Raw genomic sequence first — 17,923 nt, forward strand, 5'->3', positions numbered from 1 at the left:
AAAAACACCAGCACTCTTAGTAGTTTTTCCGCAATTCACAATAAGTCCATACCAAATGGATATAATCTTTTCCATCAGTATGTTTAAATGAAATGTATCAAGTATTAATTATAAAATTGTTTGTGGATTTTATACTTTGGCTACTATATTCGTGTAGGAGGTTTTTTTAATACTTCAATTGATAATAACCAGTGCTTTTTGGAGTGGGTGAATCCGAGTTACATTCGTGTTGATTCCGTCAGGTAGAATAACCATTGAGCAGCAGCTCTGAAGTTCTTAAGTGATGATTGACTTGTTACATTGTTAATTCCGTTCAGTAACATGGTGATATTGGCGCTTTTACCAAGATTTCATAGGCTGCTTTAATAGTTTACATTTTACTAAAATTCAAGGTTTTGGATACCTATTTCTATTACTATTGTTACTCCAGCATTGATACAGGCACTTTGAACAATGTCTCTTTGTAAACATGTACACCATATTGCTGGAGAATTCCTTCAGGACTTTGATACTTCCTTTGTCATGTTAGGATGTTGGCAGGTTGTGGCAAGCTAGGTTGCTAGCCATTTTAAAAAGAAGTAGTTTTTGCTAGTTGCCCATAATGTTGCTGCACGGTGCAAAATACAAATACACCTGCACCAGAGAATTTACAATACAGAAGAGAGAACATAAAAATGTGAGACACCCTGGAAGAACCAGAAACAGTCTAGGGAGATAATTTAACAAATTCTTTAATAATTTCTCATAGGTTTTATTTCTGGACTTTGTGTCTTTGGGTGGTATTTAAATGAGGAGGCGGCTATCATACTGCGGTTGAGAGGTTATTTTTCCCTGCCTTCCTGCTGCATCCATTGTAGCAGGCTGCTCAAAAGTACCAGTTGCTAGTAATTCAAATTAGAGGAAGCAGAGAAGTGATGCAAGTGCCAGCACAGAGTGATAGAAAAACTACTGGATAGGTCTGAACAACTCCTTGACTTTCCTATTTCATTAGAACAGCAAACCTAAGGCAATTTCACCTCATTAAACTAAGTTTTCCTGGGATTTTCATGCATTTTCTTCTGGGCTAAGCTAAACTCATTGACTTTTTAGGTGTAAAAGTAGATCTCCAGAATTTGTATTGCTTTAAGTGTTATAGAATATTTAGTTAACCTACACAGATGTTCTGTAATGATTATTAAAACATCCCAAAGTAGCTGAATGTTTTCCTATTTCAAAATAATTGGCCTGAAGCAATCCACCAAAACAAAAGAAAACCAGAAGTAAACACTATAATATTCTTTGAAAAGCATGACTGAAAAAAAACATCTGTGACTTGAGCCCCAGAAATACGCTGTGGCATCGTTAAAGGGTAGGGCCTTCAACTGTACACCTGGCTGCCAATCCCAGAAAACAAAACTTTAGTTTTTATCAGGCAGGACACCTGAATTGACTTCAATGGTTGCAATGGAAAATAGAGATCATGGCGTCTTAATAAATAGTTCTTAGATCTTATAAAGTTAACACTTTTTGGGTTGGACTCAGAACTGATGCAGTGGAGAGCATAGGAATTATATGCTCATAGTGGCTCACCATACTCAGAAAGTGGGTTTTCATATTCTCTGCTTTATCAGAAGTTTCTGAAGGCTTATCAGGACACCTTCCTGTTTCCAAGTGGAGCACATTAGCCATCCACCCTGATGGTTTCCAGAGCACAAATACTGAAGTGAAATCTACATCTTGGCAAAAAGATTGTAGAGCCCTTGTCTAATATAAATGGAAAACATGCATTGTAAGGCCACACTTCGAGTGAAGCAGCAAAGGATCCACTGGGACCTCAAGAGTATAAAACATACTGAAAATATACTGCATCTCCATCTGAAATTGAAAACAAAATTGAGATATCTTAGACAAAGCCTCTGTTGTCATGGTATATATTGGTACCAGCAATACAGGAAGGTGTGAGCGGTCCTGGATTACTCTCAAAAAGGCTTAAATTGGTGTTCCCAGGGTAGCTTTTGGTTTGAATTGGCTTGGTTCTGCTTGTAGGGCCATCAAGACAGGGAACCTTGGGGAATGGATGTGTGAATGGATAGGTGTTTTAAGTTTATTAGGCATGTGGAATGTTTTGGAGAAAGGAGCATTTTTGTACAGAAGGGAAAAGTTCCACCTGAACCAAGGTGGAACCAAACTGGTTTAAACAAAATCAGTAAGATTTTGGGAGACCTTATAAACGAGTCCTGACAAAAAGCAGACATGGCAAGGAACGCTTAGGTCAAAATATCTGTTAAGTGATTTGTCAGTGATACAAAGTTATGTATGTATGCTGTAAAGGACAGGAGAGATATTACAGTTGAACTTGATGAGGATAGAAGCCTCCCTGGGGCCAAGAAGAAAAGGGGAAAAATCCCAGTCTCCGGCCAACAATTACATTAGATAGGATAAAATGTTTTCATAAGGGATATAAGCCCTTGTAGTCCCTGACTGAAGGGATTTTGGAAGAAATTTCCCCTATAAGCAGATTACTTGATATTTGTCCACTATAGGATTTCTTCCTCACCTGAAGTATCTATTACTGAAACTATATAATCTTATATGGAGACTCGGAGAGCATCCCCAGAGGTAGAGGAGTTTCTCCTAATTTTCCTCCTAAAAAATTTATTGGAGGAGCAGAACCCATGAAAAGTACACCTTGATTCACACACCAAAGCACTACAAGCAAGCAATTTTAAAACAGGTTCACTAGTATTACTGCGTGTACACTTCAAGTGCATTCTCTAAAGTATGGCCTTCTCCAGATGTTTCCAGTTTCAGTTGCTCAAGTTTCTGAAAAATTCTTTCTTGGCAGAAACTTGCTATGCATGGTTGCGGCTCAGAGGCAAATATTTTGGAAAATATACACCAAAAATACCTCAAAGTTGCAATCTGCAGATGGAACCAGAGAGACCTATAGATCTTCCAGATTAACAGGGAGTTTATCCCCAGGAGCATTAGGCTGTTTGCCACTTTAGCTAAAGATTTCAGTTTCCCAGCAAAAGTTATAATACAAAACCATTCAGATTTTTGCTTTGGTGTGGTTTTCCCCTAAAGTCAGAAATACTGTTTATAATGAAGGACACGTTCTCTTTTACAGAGAGAATGGTCTAAAACCTCAGACCACTGTTTCTGCCTTCAGCTTTGTTCTTATACATAGTGGCTGAAGTAGTACATAATTGTAATTTTTTTTTTAAAGAATCAAATTATCCATATTTCATGGCAACTTTTAACTGGGCTTAAGAAACCATAGCTCTGACTTTTAATGACTACGTTATTTCAGATTAAAATGGTATTAGGTGTTCTAGTCAGAAATACTGAAATTCTTTTTTTTTTTCTCCTTTGCAGGCAAGAGGAGACCAATAGAAGACTCAAAAACGTAAGACATGTTTACCTTAATGCTTTCTGAAATTATTTCACACTTACTCCAGTTGACTATTTTAAAAACTTCTCTAGTCATGCTGTTGTCATTCTTAGCTTAGTCTTCAGCTGTTCGTGTCTGGTGTACATTAATACTACCTTAGTGTGTCTCTCTTCCTGGTTTACTTTACTAAAAAAATTAATTAGAAACAGTAATAATTAAATATGCTCTCACTGACACACATCTGGATGGAGCACAGTGGTAACTGTTCAGCTGATTTGGATTGAGACAGCCTGGTGCATATGTGCAAAAAAAAACCAAAAAAACAAAAAAAAGGATTTTACACTTTATGGAAAACCTGAAAACAACCACAGCAGTTTGTGTTCAAACATTTTTGCAGTGGCATGCTGTTTAATAGTTAACTAATGAACTTCTCAATTTGTCTTTTTGGTTTTAGGTTTTGATTACATTATACTGGCTGGGGAGGAAAGCACAAAACAAGTCTGGTTACAATGGTCCACACCTTAACCTTAAAGCATTTGAGAAATTACTAGGACAAGCTCTGACTAGGGTAAGAAATCCAGATGAAATAGTAGTTGCTATGTACTTTTGTAAGGCTGAGTATTAAATGTATGCTGCTTAGTTTGTCATATGCCATGCATTAGAGATGTCAACTCCGAACATCTCTTTGGGGTTTAATTATATTTTTCTTGTAGAAAGATGACAGATATTTCTCTTCACATTTTTTTTCTAATGTGCTTAAGATACTTCAAGCATATTTGGGTTCTTCCACTACCATTTTAATAGTGGATTGTAGACTCCATCTTCACTCATTTATCTGAGAGAACCTAATTTTCTTTTTGAACCAGAGTAAAATTAAACTTAAAGCATTGAATTGGGTTTCCCTGTCCTAGCTTCTGTATATTTATTTGAGATTCTTAAAATATGTTTGTCTGAGCTTCAGGGTGCAGTTAAAATTGTGTATTGCATTATGTAAAATACTACCTGCTTCTTAAATTGCTGAAAAAAAACTTCTCAAAACAAAAAATAACTTATTTCTTTAGGCCCTCGAAGAATCTAGCAGTCTGAAAAGCAGTGGCAGGGACAGTGGGTACGGTGATATTTGGTACATTGACCGTGGAGAAGCATTTTCACCTTCCACTAGCCATAAAAGAGACGATTCTTTCGATAGCCTGGACTCCTTTGGTTCAAGATCCTCCACAAGCTTTTCATCAGATATAACCTTGAAGGGTGGCAGTGAAGGTATTTTTGCTTATTAGGGTTCTCTGTTAATTTATGGCTTGTCAGAGACAGGTTGGGGGAAGAAAGTGTATGGACCTAATATTGCAGTTGCTCAACATGTTAAATTCCCACTGATTTCAAAGGCAGCTCCAAGTCAGAGGCTGCTGCAGTAGGATTGGGTGCCATATCAGGATGTTTTTGCATGAAGAGTTATTGACTAGCAGCTGGCTGAAAACAAATAATCTGGTCGCACAAATGTGTCTCCAGTTGGACTCTTTGGGATTTTTGCCCCACTGTCCTCCCTTTTGATCATTTTTAAATTGTGGGGAGGAAAGTGTAGGGTTTTGGCTGCTGACCACTTGCCTATCACCAGGTTTTTCTCCTATCCCACACTGCTTTGCTGGGAAGCGGGATTGACCTTTCTGTTGAACGGCATGACTAATAGTGATGTTTTTAAAAAAAAAAAAAAAAAAAAAAAAAAAAAGTGTACAGTACAGCGTTTAGGCGTAGAAGTTTCTGGTGATCAGGGAATAACGTACAGGCCTTTTGGCTAAGATGATAATCTGTACGTTATTCCCTGATCACCAGAAACTTCTATGACTAATAGTGCTTGCCAAAAATTTTGATTTGAAACGTTTTGATCAATAAAAATCCTTCGTGGAAAATTTTCATTTTTTCCAAAAACTTTCAACATCATAACCCAAACTGAAAAATAAAGTGTCTTCTATTTATTTTAATTAATACATACCTAACATTTTTCAGCCAGCACTAATGATGGTTTTCAGATTTTAGAATCTCCATGGGTATGTCTAGTTTCAAAGGAGATGCTACATGAGATTGCTTCCTGTGAAGAACTGGAATGCCTATGTCTTATTTTAAAACCTCCAAACAACTAAAGGTGTAAAATATGTGCATTATTCTACATATTAAGTTAAGGCTATTCTACTGTGTATTCATTGTTCCAGTGGCTAGAGCACTGGACATTACCACTGATTTGTTGTTTACTCTTGGCAAGTCACTTTGCTTTTCTGGGCTTGTTGCTTCATTTAGAAAATGGGGATAGAAATGCTTTGTAAAGCACGTTGAGAACAGCAGATGAAAAGTCTAATTATGCAGTTTACAAATGATGTAACACATGCATAATATAATACTTATCTAGGGCATTCTAGCTCATTTACAGCTAGAGAGGTAATTTTCCAGCTCAGATAGATGTATATGTGCTAGCTTTGATTGAGCTAGCACACCAAAAATAGCAGTGTAGTCAAACCACTACCCTTGCCGCAGTAGCTACACTGCTGTTTTTCACAGCTTGGCCAAAGGTAGCACATGTACATCTTCCCCAGAAGGAAATTATACCTCCAGCTCCAATGTAGATGTACCCTAAATGTGGGACTTAAATCACTAACAGCCAGGAAGATGAGAAATGAAGCTTAGTTTCATACTTAACACATCCTGTTCTCCTTTGCTTGTATATTTCAACACTTTATGTAATATTATTTAAAGATCTTTAGACAGACCTTTTAACTGCAAGTCTCTTCTACCTTGTTCTTTTTGTAGGCATAAGTCAGATCACTAATTTTTTTTCACATTCCCTCATAAACCAGCATTGAAGTGAAATACTTTAAAAGGTTTTCATCCCAGTTTGAAAATAGATGTAATTTCATTTTGGCTTTCTAGTTTTTATGAAGAAAATTGCCAAGAGCAAAGATTGTTAAATCAAATTCCTTCAAATATTTTTGAATGTGGCATATCTTCTGTAGTTGAATGCTTTTAAATTTCAAAAGTAAAGTAAAATTGATTTTATAGTTGTCCAAGTTTGCAGATCTGCTTAAACAGTAATAATTTACAAAATCAAATGTGTAAATTGTATGAGCTACTTGGTCAAGGTTTCATAGATTTTTCTGGCCTCAACCAATCTCTTTGGAGTTGTGTGTTAATCTAATGACATCTCATTAATCAAAAATATTATATTAAATTTCTCAATAGTACATGAAATGTGCTAACACAGTCTTTTTGACTAATTTGAATGGCAAATACACAACTTTAAAATAAAGTTTAGTTCCGGAGATTAGCACTTTGCTTTCAGCCTCAAATGGGGACAGTAAAACATTCATTACATTCTAACACTAGTATGTAAACCAATTGCAACCTAATGCATCCTATCAAAGCTTCATGATGCACTTCTAAAAATACCTCTGCTATTATCATGTTAGTAACTTTGCATGTTTTCAGGTGAGACTTCTGAAAATACATAGCTCAATCAACTTTATTTTTGTTTATTTTATTTTAGGTTTTATTCAGAATAAAATCTGGAGGATAAACTGTGTGCTTTTGGCTTTTTTTAAGGTTGTGAAAGTGACACGGACTCTGAACTCCCTTACAAAATGCATGATTCTGGCAAAGATAACATGTCATATCGCAGGATTGCAGTGGTTGAACCAAAACCTACTACAGAGTTCAATCGGTTCTTACCCAGCAAAACTAAACAGGCATCATATATGCCAGCACCGCTCAGGAGAAAAAGGATAGAGAAGAATGAGGACAACAGAAGAAGCTGGGCAAGTCCTGTCTTCACTGAGCCAGATGGAACGTTTTCAAGGTACTAGGGTGGTATCTAAATAGAGCAAACTTGATTTATGGCAAATGGAACAGACTTATTCATTAAAGCAAGAGAAGCTGCCCTTACTATAATTAAAAGTAAAGTATTTGAGATTTACAAAATAAAAATCATTGTTTCTTTGCATAGCTGGTTGATGAATAACGTTGTGACATGGATAAAACTTTAACAGTGGGAATTTATATGATCTTAAAATGCAGAATTAAAGCGACTGGAGCATATGTTTAACCTTGTTGGTTAAAGCTTATCCAAATTTTGTTGTTACTAATCTCTGCTGTCCAATTTGTAAATGTACACACTTGAGATTATTAGCCATTTTTGGGGCTTCATCATGACCTAGGTGATTTCACTGTCTTCACTTTGTTCCTGTTTTGGTCAATCTCAGTGGACGAGGAAAGAATCCTTTAGCTTCCTGTCAGAATAGCAGAGCAGAATGTGGGTTTACAAATCCAGCTTCCCTGCAGATGATCTATGAGTATGAAAGTGGCTCTGATTCAGAAGATGAAAGAAGATTGCCTGACGTGGTTATGGATGATTTAGCAAAACGTAGATTCTTAATAAAAAAGAGCTCTGTGAGTTCCGCTGCACCTGGACATCTTTACATCTTGCACAAGGACTCTTCTAAATCTTGTTTGCAACAAAATTACCCAGCTGGTCCATTAGCTGCTGTGCTTGAACCTATGAGGTCAGAGATACTAATCCTAGATCCAAATTATTGTACTACCAAAATTGCAATCCATAAATAACTGCATCAAAAAGCAAACCTTTCTAATCAGCATTTGTTTAACGCTGCTGATAAATTACTACGTTCTTTGTAGTCAAATTCCTTTCTTTTTATCAGATGAAATAAGATGTTGTTATAACCACTTAACTTTGTTCTAGTGCTGCAGTAATGGAATTGAAAACTAATTTGCTTCATTCACAAATTTGAACTTTTGAGCCAAAAAGCATGTCTCTTGCATATTTTGTAAAGTTGCTCCTAAAGTATCCTTAATTGATTGGATATTTTGAACAGTAACCAGAAGAGGCAGAGGCATTTGGACCCTAAAGAGGAAAGCAAGCCAAAAGTTAACATTTCTTCAAAATTCTCTGGCTATTCTGATGATGAGGAAGAAAAGGCAGTAGGCATCCCAAACATTGAAAAAGATGATCTCTATGTTCGCAAACTAAACTCTGCAGTTTCAAACCCAATGGTTTCTTTTGACAAGTTTCTACCTAAGTTTTGGACTCCAGAAGAAGAATTGCATTGGAAAAACGTTAAAAAAGGATCCTCTTCCAAACCATGGTATAAGGAGCTCCAGGGATTCAGGTTTGTGTGTGCATGCTCCTCTTACATCTCATGTATGCACACATTTGAGTGCACTGTAGCTTTAAATGCATCAAGAAACCTTTTTTTGGCCTGTTTTTTTTTTTTTCAACTCCACTGGCTGTTTCTTTAAAGTTTAACAGCTGGCTTTTTTGTGTGTGTTGGTTGTTGTTCAAACAGAGGTTTTTGCAGGGAAATAAACTGATGTATTATCTACAATAGACAATTGCACCTCTATCTTTTTGTGCGTTGGTCCATAATTACTCTAAATATTTCTTAACTTCCCCTCTTTTCCATTTCTCATGCTACTCTACAGTAGAAAGAAGTCTGATTCTGAGGATGAAGATTCAGCCAATAAACAAAGCAATGCCAAACTGACTGCTGATTATGTGGGGAAATCATTGTCCCAAATTGCAGAAGGGGAAATCACATACGCCTCTGATCAACCCAGGTTGATATAATTGCATGAACTATACACTCTTGCTGCATCAAGGGAAACTACTAGTAATGCAACAGTTGAGTGATTTAAAAGTGCAACGTGATGTTGCTGTTATCTCCGTACTTAGTCACAAGTTGCTAGTTTACTGGCAGGCATAACAAACTGTAAAGGATCATTGGCTTTGTGTATGAGCATGTGATCTTGCTGTTTCCACCAAAGTTAATATGCTGTACTATCATTTTAGAGGGGTGGATATATGCTGCATTATAGCAAATATTGAATTGTATGTGTGCTTCTCAGAATATTCCAATTCTAAAACAAATGCTCCTCTGAAAACTTTTTGTCTGCAGTCTGAGTCTTCTGGCAATTAATGATATTCTACCTTCCCTTTTTTTTGTTTTATATGCTTCAGTCAGTTTTCATTACTTCAGACCCTCCAAAAATACTCTGATGACTACTTGTCTTCTGAAATGAAGACCAAAATTGATCCTACTTCTGGCCCTAGGGTCATAACATGCAGAAAGAATATTTTTTTTACACCAGGATGCAACCAGAGGGAAACTATGAATGGAGACCTATATCCAGACTTGGAAAATGACGATTTGTTTGTTCGGAAGACTGGGGCTTTCCACATTAATCCAATTGCTCTCCAAGCTTTTGAATACTTTAGAAAATCCTCTGAGCAAGAACCTCTTCTAGAGGGTGAAATAATTCTGCAACCCAGAGAGGGCCAACCTGTTATTCCAGACTTAGAAAAAGATGACATGACTGTTCGTAAAGTACAAACACAGAAAAAAGGGGTGCCTTTATCAGGTGCTCCTGACAAATACCATCCTGCACTCTTTCCTGATCCTTGGAGCCTCCCACCAGAAATCCAATCCAAATTTCTTTGTTTACTTGACAAGACTATCACAACAGAAGATGAAAAAAATGGTGGTAGAGTCTTATCACCCTCTTTGCAGCAGAAGAAGGATGATATGCTGACTCGCAAGATTGAGTCTTGGAAAGTAGGAAGTGTTCTGCAGCCAGTCAGTTTTACTCCAGGTCCATGCAGCGAAGAAGACTGGAAAAAATGGGAGGCTATCAGAGAGGCCAGCAAAGTTAGACACAAGAAACGCCAGATGGTTGAGAGGTCAGGTTATGTCCCTGTGTGGAGAGTGCTTGTGTCTGAGTATTTGAAATGTTCCCATTAAGGAAAGCATCATCTTGTACTGAATGGAACCATGCATGCAGTGTGAAACTGCAATGTATTTATTTTGTGTAGTCATGGAAAAGCTTATGACAGGGCAATACCGTATTTTCAACATGGTTTAGATTATTCGATCACTACTAGTAATGTACATTGTATAATTTGAGACTGACGGTAACATGCATCTTTCCATGACTGAGCAGGAATATGAGCAATTACTCAAGAGACCTTGGAAGCCAATAAATCATTTCTTAACACCAATGTACAAACATTCCTAAATTATCTGTATACTTTATTGCAGGATCTTAGGGAATAGCAGCTCTGTTAATACTGCTTATGAGCTAGGTTTGAAAAAATTCCCAAGGCTCACTTGCCCACAGCTCTAAGGGCACTATACTAGGTGAAAAATGCCTGTGCCACCATGACCCTAAAAAGCATCCTTCCTCCCCCCAAAAGAGGGTGTGTATACATTTAACTTCCTCTAGCCCATCTTCCTTTCTCTAGTCAATTCTTCCCTTTTTTCAGATCAAATCGGTCACCATTTAATGCTCAACTCCTTGCCTGGCTCACTCAGAGCTGTCCTATCTGCTCTCGGTTTTAACTCCTGCTCAGCCCTCTTTCAAACCCTGTGCTCACTCAGGGAGAGTGGGTTTTTCAAGTCGTCTTTATCACTGAAAATACGGAATTGCAAGTTGCAATTTTTCTCATTCAGCATCCTTATTTCATGACTGATACACAATATTAGCTGGAACATAAAATTGTATGTCATTAATTTTGAAGCTTAACACAGCTAAACAAACCTTGCATTTGGTTAAAAGTATTTCTAAAACACCTGAATATAATTGACTTCTAAGACTATTTCACTCAATAAAAATTCTATTTATGCTCAGTCTTCTCTACGTAATTTTTTAAAAATTTTAAAATAACTCAGTGCATCATATTGAATGCATCTGGTTCTGCATCTTAATGTGTTAAGCTGAATGCATTTTTGGCATTCTGTTCATTCATTCCATTTGTTACATTAGGAATGCGGAAATTAATTTGAACAAAAATATAACCTTTCGGAACCAAACTTTGTCTTAGGACTCAGTTCAAAATAGTCGTCATTTTTTGTCTGCACTTTCCTGGTGTTAGCACTGGAAGAGGCAATGAGTAATGACTATTAGACTGTTCATGCATGATTTCCAAAACTGAAAATACTAGGAATTGTGATAGGGACCTTTTTGTATTGTGAGATTTTTAAGCTTGACTTCCAGAATACATGGTTTCTGGTAAGTTTCTGACTTGCATCTGAACTTTGAGGTACTGATCCAAGCCTGTAACTCCTGATCTTTTGATGTTCTCCCATCACTTTAGTCAAAATGCTTCCACATCAAACTTCTTAATGTTCTCTTACATATAAAGTAAAACTCTGAAATGAATTTCTTTTGGTTTTCTGATTTCTCAGACTGTTTCAAAAGCTTTCTGATGAGGATGGGTAAGTTTATGATAAAAATAGAAAATTTCACCATACCATTTGTTCTGTGCATCTTATTAAACTTGCCCGGTAATTTTTATGCATGTATAACAGCTAAAAACTCTTGCTCAAAGCACCATGTGCATGCTGCTCTGTAGTTCTGTACTTGAGTAATTTTCATAAGTTATCGAAAACACAATAGCTATGCTTCTGATAGAAGCTCATTGTGGCATAAAGTATTGCATATATAGTAAATAAATTGCAATGGCTGCTGTTGTCAGGCTTTTTGAAATTAGCTGTGAAATTTCACTCTTGCTGAAACTTGTGTGGTTTCCCCATCCTCTCCCCCCCCATATTCAAATTGGGTTTTTAGAGGTTTAACAAATCTAGAGTAAAACTAGTAAATATTTCTTCTTCTTTAATGGAGGATATGGGCAAGAATACTGAAGTTGATGTGAATTTAAATATCTGTTTATCCCGATAAGAAAGTATAGGAAGACATCTCAACTGGCCAAGGTCCAAATGTGTGGAATAAATCACTTAGAATGAGAGAGAGAAGAAAATCAAGAGCATCTTAAATTATTGTGAAATTAATTTAGCATAGCATTTCCTATTATTTTGGATATCCTGTTTCTGCATCTGAGGTTAATAGCCTTTGTCAAAGATTGTACCAAAAATCCACCTTAAAATGAGGGCATCTTAAAATAAAAATAGATAGGCAAGTGAGGGTAGCTTTTCCTTTCAAGGTTATTTAAGGGTGTAGTTTCCACTAGAGAGGTTGGGCTTTCTGGATATTGTATAATTTATTGACTATTTATCCAATGCTAGGTGACTGAATACTAAGTGTAAACTTACTCCATGTTCTACTGCAGCAATACGTATTAAAGCACAATTTTGTCATTTAGTTTTGCTTTTTACTTGGCTTACAATATGTGTGTGTTGGGAAGAGGAGTGGGAGAAGAGGAGTGCTTCACTGATTTTTGCCTGAATGTGCTTTGTAGATTTGCATATGCATGAATGTTTGCTTTTTGCATGCTTTACTAATTTTTTCTAGCTTTCCCTTTTGAAATCTCTGCACTTTTTGACCATGATCTTTAGAAATGAACCAAAAATCTGAAATAGTTGTATGAAAGTTTTATTTATAATTGGTTAAATATTGCCAAAATCAGCAAGGAGTGAAAACTGGTCCCAGAGGGAGCTCTGCTACATATTCAGAGGAGGGAGAATATGAGGTTATATCCATTGGATAGGTTTTTGATGTTTACATACAAATTAACACACTTTTTATAAGTAGGTTTTAATCAAGTACATACGTTTAAATTATTTACATTTTCGATCTTGTTCAAGGAGAATATAGAAAAAACAGAGAGGGAAAAGCAGTTCATCATAATTAGTGTACATTCCCTCAACCAGTCTTGAACACTTTTGGTGCTTTGATACAGGTTTATTGTAATACAAAAACAATTTCTGTGACTGACGTAAAAATGAATGATAAAAACAAGGACAGGACAGAAAACTAAGCAAACAAATAGTGCCTGAGGTAGTAACCATGGTATTGTTGCTAGAATTGGCATGCTTCCCATTTAAAAAAAAAAAAAAAAAAAGGGACAGTGAGTGATCTACCTTTTACATTCTGAAGAGCAGAGTCCAAAGTCTTAGGTTGCCACTGAAACTCAGTTTAGCCTCTTCCTAATCCCTAGTTGCATGCATCACAAAACCACCACATAATTTTGTACAGCTCATGTCTGCTTGAGATATGCCCAAATTTGGAGGAGCAGATCAAGACTGACTGACTGATTTTGGCAAAAAATAGGTGAAACTTGTACAATACCTTTTCATGTTATAACTGGCTTAAGTGAATACTGTTAATTCCTCCCTTTCAGGAGCATTTAATATGTTCTATTGGTCTGGTGGTCTAGTGGCCATTCACTGTCATTCAGGTCATCATATGATTGATTCCTTCTTCAGTCACTTTGCTCCCTGAGCTGGTTGGGTGGGAGCACACCTCAGGCAATCAGCTGAAGCACTGTGATGGGAAGGGAGGGTCCCATGTCACTCCAAAAGTACATCCATGGCCAATCCAGAAGAGGCTTTAAAATGTTCAGAAATGGCAGGGAGAAAATTATAATGCACTCTCTCCATGAGATGGCCAAACCTGAAGTCAGGCTACAAGGAAACTTGATGGATTTGGGGGTTTAGCAGAGGCCTTCTGAACCCAGGTAGTATTAAAGAGGATAAAGGATATGAAGACCTCACAGACGTATAGGATTTTGTTCTGAATGGGAGAAGTAATTTTTTTTAAAGATGACTGTCCCTTTTAAATATGCAATATAGAATCTTGCTGTTGCATAGCATTTTAGAAAGATTAAACAAAGACACTGTCCATACCCCAAAGAGATTACAATTTAGGCAAATATAAAGCATGGGATAGACAATGAATGGGTGGGGGCAAGAAAAGAAAGGTGTAGGACTAACAAATTAATGTGAATCCTATCCTATAGTAAGTGAATCATAAGTTGTAATATTAAATGGGGGAATAAAGGTAGGGCAGGAGCAGATGAGACAGTAGTACAGGCGTGGAAGTCAGACATGGAAAGCAGGGTGGAAGAAGCCAGTGTTGAGGAATTAGGAAAAAGGGGAGAGAGGGAGACAGTGAACGTACTTGGGGAGAAGAGTTGCATGGTGAGAACAGAGTGAGAATAAGGTTATTTTAGCTGTTTGATGTTAAATTCAAGAGAACAGTCGGGGAGACTGAGGTAGAATTTGATAGTGGCCCGGGCAAATGAGAACCATAGCAGAAACCAGCTTTTTCGGTAGTGAAAATGGAGCGGTCTTTTAGAAATAGTTTTGTGGGAGAGGTGGCAACATTTTGTGAGCACCTGGAGATGGATGGAGGGGAAGGGGAGAAGAGAAACTTGAAAATGATACTGAACTGATGAGCCTGAGGAACAGCAGATTAATTGAATTATGAATGCAGGAAGGGTGGGATTAGGTGAGAAGAAAAGTTTTAGTTGAAGGAGGCAGAGAACATCCATCATGAGATTTTGAACACATGCGGAGAGTTAAAAAATCTGAACAGAGGGAGAGAGTTCAAGAGCAGAAAAGTGCAGTTTGAATTATCAGCGTAAAGCTGCTAGGAGACCATACGAGCAGATTCTCACCTTTCCTATTCATGTTTGACCAATGATGCTGTCACTGATGTTTGTGTTGGCACCACTGCATACAGGATACTGAAAAATAGCTAGTGTATGTTTTTCCTACTCTGTTTAAAAATGTCTGATAGGACAGCTCAAGTTATAGTAATATAAATCCCTTTTCATAAATATTGGCAAAGACTACATTAAGCAAAACAATGTTTTTGGTCCTAGGAGTAAGTCTTTGAATGATGTCAGTGTAGATGAGGCCCAAGTGCTGCGCCAGGTTCGTTATGAAGAGCTACAGAAAATAAAATCCAAGCTACAGGAACAAGATCAACAGTGGCAAGATGTGAGTGTTCCATTCTGTTCCCCCTAAATGCCCACTAAGGGCCCTGTTCTGTAATCCAGTGTCGCTTTTCACTCAAGCCAAAGGGCATTGGGTGTCAGCAGGGCCGGCACCAGCTTAGCAAGCAGGTGCTTGGGGCGGCCACTCCGGAGAGGGGTGGCACGTCCAGCTATTTGACGGCAATTTGGCAGAGGGTCCCTCACTCCCACTCAGAGTGAAGGACCTCCTGCTGAATTGCCGCGGAAGTGCCGCAGATCGCGATCGCGGCTTGGGGGGGTGGGGGCTGCTTGGGGTGGCAAAAACCCTGGAGCTGGCCCTGGGTGTCAGCATGTCACAGGATTGGGTTGTAAATGATCAATTTAAACATTTTTTGATTATCTGGATATGTAAATGTAAATCCTTAATACTTCTGCGTTATCTGTTTGTTTGATCAACTCTGCAGAGGAAGATTTATCTGTATGATAGCTTTTAAATAGTAGAAAAATAAAAACCAGCTTCAGGCCCAATTTATGTGCAGGACAATGAAAGATAAGGGACTATAATTAGCACAGTGTCATTTTACCACTTATTTGCTTCTCTTTTTTTGTTAATGTAATGGCAAGCATAAATGTCTTTAAATACTAATAAACAGACAATGTATTGCAGTACAGTAATCTTATAAATTAGTTTCATAGGAAGGGGTACAAAAAAAGGCTGCATATCAGATTAGCAGAACAAAACCAAACATCTATGTGTTGTGGGGGGAGCGCCAAACTACTGATATTGTGAAATCTAATGAGAGGCAGAATGTGTGTTTTTAAGTGCAGTAATTTAGCATATAAAGTCGCATTCAATGAAATTGTAAAGCTATTTGGATGATTTTATGTTTGAATGTTTAGTCATTCGGAAAAATATCCCATGTGTTTCCCCTCTCCCATTTTTTTTTTTTAGTTTTTCTCCCGTGGAAAAAATGTCTTTTTTTAAATTTACCATGAAAACTAATATTCCAGCTTTGAGATAAGCATTTTTAATCATCTATCCATCCATTGGGGCATATCAAAACCTCAATTTTTTCCTTCAAATGTTGAAATGTAATGATTATAGAAGTGAGGGGTTGGTGTTAATAAGCACTGGACACTGAGCAAGCTTTCAACATTGCTTAGTTAATGCATCTTGGTTCTAAACATTCAGTACTTCTGCTTAAACTAGTTCTGGAATTTTATGGGGCAGACACAGCTTACTGCTAAACTGCATTGTGATTTTAGAATATGAGCAAAATATAAAATAGGTTGATACTTCAGTTTCCATTTAGGATTTAAGGCGGGTATATACTCAAGTACCTACATGAATCCATTCAGATGTTGCTTTACTTTTCTGTATTTTACACTCACTCACTCACTCACTTAAATTTAATATCCAGTTAAGCATTGCTGTTACGTTTTAGATAAATATTAAAGAGGTGACTGGAAAGAAGTTAAAAGGAAAACTGCACCTTTTTCTTTATGGTGTAAAATTGCAATTGTTACCCTTACTTAACGATAGGCGGCAGGTCACCTTACCTGAAAAATACAAACACAGTCTGTCTCAGAAACATTTAGGTCAGAAACATTTGGGTCAGATTTTGCAGGAAGACACATGAGACTCTAGCCTTGGTGCAGACAAACAGGCTTTATTAAGCAAAATTAGGACACACTGGTATCCAGTTGGAATGAGCAGGCTTAGCAGTGCAATAGGGTAGTCTCAGTAGTTGTTAAAGATCTCTAGAAAATCAGATCTGCATACATTAATGTGATTTGTTTTAGGATCTAGCAAAATGGAAAAATCGTCGAAAAAGTTTCACTTCAGATTTGCAAAAGAAAAAGGAGGAGAGAGAAGAAATCGAAAGGAAAGCCTCTGAGAATTCTGAAATAAATACCAAGTCACTGAAAGAAATGCAGCAGGACAGGTAATGCACCTAATGGAGATGTTGTATGCACTACTTACATTTGAGCATGTGTGTTCACTGTAATCTTAGAGAAGCTTTAACTAGCATTAATTGTGCTAATATATGAAATAGAACTAACTCAGTACACATTTTTTTGAAGAATATATTTTGATAAAGCTACTCTTTACTGACCTTTGGGTCCATTTATATAATGCAGAAATCTAAACAACTGAAAGGCAGGTACTAGTAAACTCTTTATAGTGGAAGTTAAAGCAAGTTAGTAAAGTAAAATGTAACTTACAGAATGAAACACCGTAGGAATAAATTTTGCTTTGAAATCAAACTTAATTCACTTTAATAGTATATTTTTAAAACAGGTCTAAAAACAATTGTCTAGAATGAATAATCTTGTTTGTCTGATTTACTATGGTTGTGTATTTTTCTTTGCATTAATATTGCAACTGACATTCTTTTTTATCCATTTATGAGTAAACATAGCCAGGGCTTTTGTTTATATTGCAAAACCGCAGGATTAAAATTTCACTTGAACTTTCCCCAATGCTGTTGCTATATGAATCCTTCTGGTATTTACAGAATGAGAAGACTGTAAATATTTTTAAGACGTCTCTCAAAATAAGTAGAAAGTAAATTGATTACACCACCATTTGCCCTATAGGTGGTGGCTTTATAAATGCACTGACATCCATTTTTAAATCAATGGGATCTGTGTTTAGGTATATGCTGCATACACTTACAAACCAAATTTAAAGGATCCTTTTAAAACATAAATATAATATTTTGAGTCAGTAACTTTTAATTTCCATTGTTATGTTATTGAACAAGATGTCATTTCTATCCTAGAAATAAAAACGGATGCTCATATTTAATAGCAATTTTACCAAAACTTTTAAAAACTGT

General features: G+C 36.8%; 1 protein-coding gene across 13 annotated transcripts in view; it reads left to right on the plus strand.

The window, feature by feature from the left end:
* LMO7 (LIM domain 7) overlaps positions 1 to 17,923 on the plus strand; it is a 185,301-nt gene that overhangs the window by 129,219 nt on the left and 38,159 nt on the right. For 6 of the 13 annotated variants that reach the window (XM_054011491.1, XM_054011445.1, XM_054011460.1 and 3 more), the window contains exons 6-16: positions 3,358 to 3,388; positions 3,828 to 3,941; positions 4,435 to 4,633; positions 6,959 to 7,211; positions 7,615 to 7,914; positions 8,245 to 8,538; positions 8,852 to 8,986; positions 9,387 to 10,106; positions 11,611 to 11,640; positions 14,988 to 15,105; positions 16,884 to 17,026. In XM_054011491.1, the coding sequence (XP_053867466.1) occupies positions 3,358 to 3,388; positions 3,828 to 3,941; positions 4,435 to 4,633; positions 6,959 to 7,211; positions 7,615 to 7,914; positions 8,245 to 8,538; positions 8,852 to 8,986; positions 9,387 to 10,106; positions 11,611 to 11,640; positions 14,988 to 15,105; positions 16,884 to 17,026 (2,337 nt within the window). The remainder of the gene's footprint in view (positions 1 to 3,357; positions 3,389 to 3,827; positions 3,942 to 4,434; positions 4,634 to 6,958; positions 7,212 to 7,614; positions 7,915 to 8,244; positions 8,539 to 8,851; positions 8,987 to 9,386; positions 10,107 to 11,610; positions 11,641 to 14,987; positions 15,106 to 16,883; positions 17,027 to 17,923) is intronic. The other 7 variants (XM_054011484.1, XM_054011498.1, XM_054011496.1 and 4 more) reach the window with 4 other exon arrangements.

The sequence above is a fragment of the Malaclemys terrapin genome, chromosome 1 (genome assembly GCF_027887155.1).
Source record: "Malaclemys terrapin pileata isolate rMalTer1 chromosome 1, rMalTer1.hap1, whole genome shotgun sequence".
In the NCBI taxonomy this organism is placed as follows: Eukaryota; Metazoa; Chordata; order Testudines; family Emydidae; genus Malaclemys; species Malaclemys terrapin.